At 37.2% G+C, this 9,529-nt stretch overlaps 1 protein-coding gene across 1 annotated transcript; it reads right to left on the bottom strand.

Annotated features, from left to right (window-relative positions):
- Positions 1-883, bottom strand: LOC105715395 (olfactory receptor 10J4-like). Its single transcript, XM_012449726.3, is given in 2 exon segments — positions 1-823; positions 825-883. Coding segments are annotated over 2 exon segments (882 nt in total).
- Between the last annotated feature and the right edge of the window lie 8,646 nt (positions 884-9,529).

Here is a 9,529-nt window from a genome sequence, read left to right as displayed (position 1 = left end):
CTAAGAGAGAGGCTTTCTGCCCAAAGCTCTGAGCAAGGCATCCTTGACCTCTTTGCTCCTCAGGCTGTATACAACAGGGTTCAGCAGAGGAGTGATAACAGTGTATGTCACAGAGATAAGTCTGTCCTGCAGGGAATTTTGGGATTTGGGTTTTAGGTAGATGAAAGAGGTACAGCCATAGTGGACAATGACCACTGTGAGGTGTGAGGCACAAGTGGCAAAGGCCTTTCTTCGGCCCTCAGCTGATGCAATCTTGAGGATGGTGGTGACAATTAGGACATAGGAGACGAAGATCAAGACCATGGGCAGAACAAGGACACAGAGACTGATGAGCAAAGTAACAAACTCCTTGATAGGAGTGTCTGCACAGGCGAGCTTCATTATGGGCCGGATATCGCAAAAGAAGTGAGAGATGAGATTAGCATCACAGAAGGGAAGGCTGAACACAGAAGATACCTGAATGATAGCGGTGCTCAGGCCAATGCTCCAGGATCCACTGGCCGGTTGTATACAAGCCTTTTTGTCCATGATGACCGAACACCGTAGCGGGTTGCAGATAGCCACATAGCGGTCGTACCCCGTGGCCGTGAGCAGGAAGAGGTTATTTACACCAAAAGTGAGATAGAAGAAGAGCTGAGTGGCACAGTTTTGGATGGAGATGGTTTGTTGAGGGCTGAGGAGACTGGTCAGCATTTGGGGAATGATGGCCACAGTATAACAGGTCTCAGAAATGGACAGCACACTCAGGAAGAAGTACATGGGCGTGTGAAGTTGATGGTGAAGGTGGATGACTGTCAAGATGATAGCGTTGCTGGCAAGGGTCAAACATGGAGAAACCTTCCAATGTAAACTCTGTCACGGCTGTGAAATTGGGCTTTAGCATTGAGGAGAATCTGAGTGTGAAAGAGGTGAAGTAGGAAGGTTGAGCATCCACGCTGGAAACAGTAGGCTCGTCCAGGATCATCGTCAACCATGTGCAGGCACTGAAACGGGGTGTAGCTCTGGGTTTCAGATACTCTCAACATTCAGACACAGGCAAGTGCTGAAAGACCCATCGAGGTTCTCTGGGTGCTGGCACTGGGGGACAGATGTAGTCTGTGTATGTTGACAGGAGGTAAGTATATAAAGGGAGTACTGATGCCCCTCAACGTATGACGAGGTTACATCCTGATAAACCCATCATATGTTGAAAATATCATGTTAAAAATGCATTTAATACACCTGACTGAACATAATAGCTTACCCTAGCCTACCTTAAACATGCTCAGAACACTTGTGTTAGCCTACAGCTGGGCAAATCACCTAACACAAAGCCTATTTTATAATGAAGTGTTGAATATCACATGTAATTTTTTGAATATTGTACTGAAAGTGAAAAACCAAATGGTTGTATAGGTACTTGAGGTATTATTTCTTCTGTATGCATGTCACTCTCACACTACCATAAAGCCAGAGACTGTATGTATGGAAACCCCTAACTGGCTTGACTAGAAGTCGATGTAGACCAGAGAAAGCACTGAATATGTGTGCCCAGCACTGAAACTCTACTCAGACTTACCTGGGTTTAAGTCAGGGATGGCACATTGCTTGTGAGAGACGAGCGCGAAGGGATGTACCTAAAGAGTGAATGAGATCAAGCCAAGGACAGGTCGCTGAGTGAGGCACGCTCCTGGGAAGTGAAGAGAGGACCATTCTCCTGTGTCCCAGGACACTGGAGTCCCTCTCTCCAAATCCTGCTCCAACTCTGTTCAGAAGGGCTTCCATTTGGTAAGTCAAGGTAGAAAGCACTGCCTTCTCTCAAGGTTCAAATTCACAGTGGCCAGTGTCTAGAATAAGGATGTGAGAGGAGACACTCCTTTTCTGCCATGTGGATAGTCCAGCGTGCTGACCTAGAACAGTCTGTGGTATGCAGCTACCTCTCTTTTCAGTCCCGTTTTTTTCCCATAGCCCCAAGTATCACATGTTTAATACCTGAGTCTCCTTGTTCCATGTCGGGGGTAGTTTCTGCTTCTATTTTCTAGTCTCTAAACACAATAAAGGTTCAAACAGTTTTTTATAGATTTGAAATACTAGTTACTATAAGACAACAGCAATAAAAACAACAAAGTATTTAAGTTTATGGTAATCTCTGGCTTTAACCCCAGTGTAAATGGAGGCATGCCTGATTTTCTTTGCTTGTTTCATTTGTCTCCATTTGCTCATCTATAAAATAGAATAATAATATCTACTTCATAGTGTTGCTATGGAGATCATATGAATTACTGTATGTAAATTGCCAAGTGCAGTTCCTAACACATAACAGGCAAATACTATATTAAATTTCTACTTTCCTCCCTTCATCTGTCCTTCCCATCCCCACTCCCCATAGCTCTGGGTTCTACTTGTATGCTTGGCCACCCAAGCATGCACACACATACACACACACACACAAACGTGCATGCACACACACACATACAAAAACGTGCATGCACACACACACATACAAAAACATGCATGCACACACACACATACAAAAACATGCATGCGCACACACACACACACACACACATTTGCCTGCTTTCTTTATTGTTTTTCATGTTCATGGATGGTTGTTGTCATTCATTTCTTCAATCCCTATTGGAAAGTCCGGTCTTTATTTTCTATACCACTTCCCTTCCAACTCTATATTTTGAAATGTACAGTCATTGGGGGCAGGGTAGTCTAGAGTTAAATACCTCTGTGATCAAACCCAAGCCCCACTTAGTAATATATGACCTTGGAAACAGTTCTCACCTCTTTAGGCCTCAATTTCTTCCCTTGTAAAATGAAGACTGTGCTAATCTCTACCTCAGAGACTGCTATGAAGAGTTGAGTGGCACAGTCTGGAGGAAAATGGTTTGTTGAGGGCTGAGGAGAATGGACAGCATTTCAATGAGAATATCCTGGATAAGGCATTTAGCCTTTGGAAGCTCTTCCTGTGATTCTTTAAGGCTGTTACCCAGATTATCCTTTCTGGATGATTTTTTTTTCAGTATTTATGCTTTTTGATTCCTAAGTTTTGTGACACAGCTGTATATTCACTTTTTCCACTTGATAATAATCTCAGGAGATAAAAGAGAGAAATGAGGGTCGTGAGGTTATGAGATGAGGGTCGTGAGGTCACATTTAGTTACATAACCAGAATTCCTGCGTCATCAAGTCCAGAAATGTGACTTACATATCACTGGGCAGGGCAGAGGCTTATTCAGGATTCAGGAGAGTGAGGTTTGAAACCAGAATTTCCAGGACTCCCATTGTACTGTGGCAGACACAGCACACAGAATTTTTTGAAGGGGAGGACTAGAAGTAAAACAGAACCCACCAGGATCTTTCAGTTAATTTATCTCCCTGATCAGTCAGATCTGGGAGTAACAGACATACAGAAAGCAGCACCAGGGTCTCCTGTGCCTCCCCATTACCCTGTCCCTTTAAGTCTGGATTGCTGGCTGCCAGAGAGGACCATTCTCCTGTGCCCCAGGACTCTGGGGTCCCTCTCCCCAAAACCCCAATGACTGTCATAATAGCATAATCCAAACACCCCAATGTCTGGGGATCTCATTATAAAAGTGGCTCATCAACAATCACACAGATACTACTTAGACAATCTTGGTTTTTCCACACAGACAAGTCTTTGCATCCGCATATGGTCCTGCACTGCTCTATGGTTGAAGAGGACCTCATGTCCCATGATCACATTATAGGAAGGGCCTCAGAATCCATCATGTTTAAGGATGCAGCTTTGTAAGACAAATCACTCATACTCCAGGGTCTCTCTGTTCTAACTGCTGGAGGATCTACCTCTGAGGTCTCTTTAATTTGAATGTTGTGGGAACTGTGACTAATTCATTTACTGATTTCTTCAACAAATACTTATAGAATGTCTCTCGCATGCTAAGTACATGGAATACAGCATAAACTGGGAAACTTACAGCTGTAGTGTAAGCTGGTTTTGCCTGCTTTGCAGTACCTGGCCATCCCTGTGTATTACCCACGAAAAGCTGAGCACCTTCTCCTTGAGGAAGATCAGAAGGAAGACCTTTATTGAAGTAATTTCTGTAGCCCCCTCTTTCTCTCTCCCAGCACTTGGTCAATCAACCGACCCATCCTTGCTTTCCTTTTAGAAAGTGAGCATAAGATGGGCCTTTCTGAAGGTTGGAAGAGAATTGGATATCAGATCACCTAGGATATCCTAAGACTTGGGCTCTTCAGTAATTCCTAGTCCTTGTGCCCAGTTTGTACCTTTCTCTTAGAGATTCAAAAAATGGAAAAGATTTCCTTTCTAAGTACCAGCATACTGAGAAATAAATATTTGAAAGCAGGACAATTTATCATAGTGTCTTTGACAAGCCAAGTAAGTTGGGAGAGATTGACAAGCATGAAAGAGTTGCCAGGCCTTCAGTTCAATTCCACATAATCTCTGTTAAGGCCCTCAAACATTTACCCAACAGAAACTGGAAATACTTGAGCTCATCAGCTATTAAGATCCAAAGTCCCACAGCCAAGAGATGAATTTATAGTGTATTTATCATTGCTCGAGAATGGCCAATACCTAATAACTTCATTAATACTCTTTGAAATCCTTTAGGGAGCAGCTGAAGGAAGGCTTAAAGTTGGGCAGCAAGTCTTATCAAGACCTTGAAATAATCAATCTTGGGCCTTTTTTCGTCAGTGTCTCTTCTTTATAGTTCTCCTGGTAGCTATTTAAATATGTAGCTCTTTGAAATTAGAAATAGAATGGAATTGAAACCTACAAGAAAGAAAACGAAGCCCCAATACTGAAATTATAAACAGGGAAGTTACTGATGTTTAAAAATATAAATTTTATTGTGTGTTTATCTGAAAAAGACGGGTTTTGGGGAAAAAGGCTAAGAAAATCTAGGGTGAATGTAGTTTTTTTCTGAAAAAGGAGAAAAATATATATCATCTGCACATTTTGACAGTTTCGTCTTTTCTGATTTTTATCTCTTATTTATTTCTCTTCACATTGCATTTGGTTATGAAACATAATATTCAATACTAGCAGTTATAGAGGCATTTTTGTCTTTTTTCAGATTTAAATTTAAATGTTTTTCATGTTTCATTCATTATTAAATGTGATGCTTGCTATAGATCTCTGGCAGATATAAGGAAGTTCCCTTCTATTCCTGGTTTGTTTGCGAGTTTATCATAAATGGTCTGTTAAATTTTCAGCTAGTCCCTTTTCTGTATTCATTGATATAGTCATATGCTTTTTATTCTTTAAGTTGTTAGGGGTGAATTACATTAATAGAGTTTTAAAATATTGGCTTATTCTTACGTTTTTAAGGAAATCCCTACTTGATCTCTCTATATACTGCTGAATTCAGTTTACTATTTTTTTTATCTATCCATTATTGGCTGATAATTATCTTTTTCTACTTGGCTATATTTGACACCAAAGATTTGCAATAAGCAACCTCTTTAAATGCTGGCTAAACCTCACACCTTTCTGTCCTCTGAGCATGATGGTTTTTGTGTCTTGTTTTTTGGAAAAAGTAGGTTTTTCACTACTAGAATTTCCTTTTTTATGGGGTTTTTATTCTAGTACATTTCTTTTTCTCGTCTAACTACAGTAATATACCTTTTTCACCAAATTTATCCATTTTATGTATCTTTTTATAATGAGCTAGCATAAAGTTGTTCAAAATATGCTTTTGTAAGTATTTTCTTCTTCTTTACCTGTCCTTGTATCCACTTGATATTGCTTCTTATGTCTCTTTGATTTTTCTTGATCATGGTTGTTAAGGGTTTTGTTTCTAATTAATCTCTTCAATGATCCAAACTTAAAAAAAATAAAATTTCTATTGTTTTAGTCTTCTTTAGTTTAGCATTTCAATTCATCATAATTACTGGTTTCCACTTTCTCTAGATTTGCTACTCTTTTTCAAGAGTAATTTTGAATTTAAATATTCACTTATTATTTCCAGTAAATATATAAAGCAGTTCTGAGAACTGTAAGGTCTGTTCTCGCCGAGTTTAAAAGGGAAGAAACTGAGGCCAGCATGAAAATATCTAATGCAAAGGAATTTATTCAGGCTCCCGGGTGAGGTTCTGCAGTCCGACAGGAGGGGCTGGAGAAGTCGCACAGACTCCTCTTCGACATGGGTTTTTATAGGGAGTGAAACAGCTCGATTGGTTGTGGGAGAGCAGGATTGCTATTGGGTAAGTTACAAGACTTTACCTAGGACTTGGCTTGTTGTTGGTTGGAATTACTCGGCTGCTATTGGTTGTTAAGGCTTGACTGCTATTGGTTGTTAAGAGGCTAAGGTTACAAAACCTTGTTTGCATACTGGGCTCTTAAAGGGAAGGCCAGGCTATGCGAGCATGGGAGAAGGGAACATGCCTGAGCGTGTCTGAGCTTGCCCGAGCTCGTCTGGGCTTGTCCGGGCTTTTGAAAAACGAGGCTGGGGTGTGTGTGTCCGAGCTCCTGAAGAAGCAACTGGCCTTACAAGAACTGCTTTGAATGTACCTCATGAGTTTTGTAGTCTTTTTGTGAAGTTGTAGTAGTAGATGTTTGTAATTTTATTTTTGTTTCTTCTTTAACTCACAGTTTATTTAGATGTTTATGTTAATAGAATAAGCTTAACACACTTGTGTCCCTCTCTGCAACTCACTAACTACATAACCGTAGACACATTGCTCAATCTCTCTGTGCTTCAATTTTATTTGTAAACTGGGAAGAATAATAGTGCTTACCTCAAACAATGTTAGAGACTGAATGAGTAAATGTTTCAAAGTGCTCAGAATAATGGATAACATACAAAAAGTGCTACATACGTGTTTATTAAATATCTATGATGTATATAGATCTTTGAAGAAGGCTAATGGAGAAGAGTTTGGCTACCTCTTTTTTTGGTTGATTTCTTGTTTTATTCCATTGTAGTTCATGGAAAAATATTTATATAATATCAATATTGAGACATCCTTTGGGATCAAAAGCGTGAACAATCTCTTTATAAAGGTTTGAGTTTTAGATTAGGCTAATTATTTCTACAACTCTTTTAAGTCCTACTAAACCATTGATTGTTTTGTTAGTTTCAAAAAAAAAAATGTGTTGTCTCCAGCTCTGATTGTGTGTTTGTCAATTTCTCCTAATAGTTTCATTAGTTTTTGCATAGCACATTTTGAAACTAAGTTGTTAGGCCCTTACACACTCATAAATGGAATATCTTCCTGATGAATTATTTTATCAACATCATAAGTTCCTTAGTTTTTTTCACTTTAAATAATATTTTGTTTGTTATGAGTAATATTACATCAATTTTCTTTTTCTTTACATTTGCTTGAATACCATTTTCAGCCCTCTTTATTTTCCAGCTTTTTGTCATTTTAATATATATTTTAAAATATTGAAGCAGATTATTAAAATTCAGTCTGAGAGCCTCTGTGTTTCAGTTAAGTAGCTTAATCCACTTACATTTATTGTAATTAAATAAATCTTTGAATACTACATACATCGTATTTTATAGTTTTCATTTACTAGGTTTTCCTAATTTCTACTTGTCTCTTAGCCTTTGTTTCTTTCTTAAAAAATTTTTCCATTGTTCACTATAGAGTTAGATATCCACCATTTCTATTTCTCCAGCAGTCATCCTTAATTTTTACAGTTCATTTTTGAAAAATAATCCATATATAGAATTTAAGATGTAAAAAAAACTACATTATTTTAAAAGTTAGTTATTGTCCACACACGATTCTTGCCTTTTAGAGGCAGCTATTTTTAGTTCTTTTACCTGTTTCTTATGTTATGCATCTTTATGTTTCTGCTATATTATATAAAGTATGCACCTAATGATATTTCTTGATTTCTAAATGTTAGGCATTATCTCGTGACTTCCTCATTCATTTACAACACCAACACCATCTCTGTGTACATGAACACAAACACAGCCACATACTAGAATTTACTGTCATCCTTTCAGTAAAATCACTAGAATTTACTGTCATCCTTTCAGTAAAAATTAAATCTATGTTCAGAACATACATTATTATGAAATGAACTTATTTTTCACAACTGAACCATGCAGCTTACTATAAGTGCATATCTCTTACTTTGCAATTTTTTTCTTGCTAAATTTTTGTAATTGAACTCTGTTATTAAGTTTTCAAGTACATTAATCAATTCTCAAACTTTCCATCAGAACTATAAAATCTTTTTCTCTAAGGACATAGTTAGATACAGTCAAATACATGAGATAATCTCCCCAGGTCATATTTATTTATCTGTGTAGCCTTCTAGTTATTTAGTTTCTTTTTGGCCTAATACCACCATTCTGAAGTTCTTTACTCTCCTCCAATCTGGATTTGATTATTCTCTAGAACTGCTACAGGTTTAGAGTGCTGGAGCTTTTTCTCACCAACATGCTGGGATTTTCTTGTCTCTCACCTATTTTAGTTTCCCTGCTTCCCAGATGCCTCATTTTGATGGAGAACCTCTTCAATAACTATCTGAGAACAAGAACATGGGATAGAAATTTTTTGAAATGTCCACTTCTCTAAAAATATGCTTATTGTATCCACATAGGTTATATTTTGTTGCATGAATTAATCTAGCTTAGAAATAATTTTATATCACAATTTTGAAGGCATTGTTTCATTGTTTACCAATTTCTAGTGTAGTTGGTAAAAAGTCTAATTTCATTTGAAATCTGTCTTTTAATACGATATGTTTTTCTCCCTTTCTTTGTCTGGAAACTCTTAGCATTTTTCCTTATTCCTTTTCAATTTTGATATGACATGATGGTATCCTTCAATGTGTGTTCCTTTCTTATTTTCTTTCTTGCTCTGTTAGTTAGTCAATCTGGAAAGTTATATTCTTTGGTATTTTGAAACACTGTTTTCCTTGATGTTATTTCTCCTCTATTTTCTTGTTTGGAACTTATATTCGTTGGACATTGTACCTCTTCCATCAATCTTCTCATTATTTTGTCTCTTATTTCCTAACTTTTTAATCTTTTTATTAGATTTTCTAGAAGGCATCCTCAAAATTATCTTCCAATTTGTTAATTTATTATTGAAAGAAATTGCCTTATTTTCCAAAGTTTTCTTTCTGTAGAAGCCTATTTTCATTGACAAGCTTCATGGACACATCCAGTGCTTACATCTCATTGAGGATGTTAAGCATGTGTACATACACACCATATACACACACACACACACACATTTCAATATACATATATATATACTTATATATTTATATTATATATTTATGTTATTCACATATAATACATACTTAAATATATATGTATATTCACATGCATGTATATACACATATACATATATGCATATTTACATATATTTTAATCACATATGTACATATATGTATATGTGCTTATTTACACATATGTAAATACTAAATTATTTCCTCTTTAATGCATTATCTCTTTTTTCCAGTTTTTTTTTATTTTTTCTGTTTACTTGTTCCACTGTGGCTTTTAATGTTAGAAACCACCTTGGCTGTTCATTCATATCTAATAAAAAAGCTCTAATAAGT

This window comes from Aotus nancymaae, unplaced genomic scaffold (genome assembly GCF_030222135.1).
Source record: "Aotus nancymaae isolate 86718 unplaced genomic scaffold, 86718_ANA_hifiasm-v0.15.2.pri h1tg000108l, whole genome shotgun sequence".
NCBI classification, from domain to species: domain Eukaryota; kingdom Metazoa; phylum Chordata; class Mammalia; order Primates; family Aotidae; genus Aotus; species Aotus nancymaae.
This window is presented reverse-complemented; position numbering and strand designations above follow the sequence as displayed.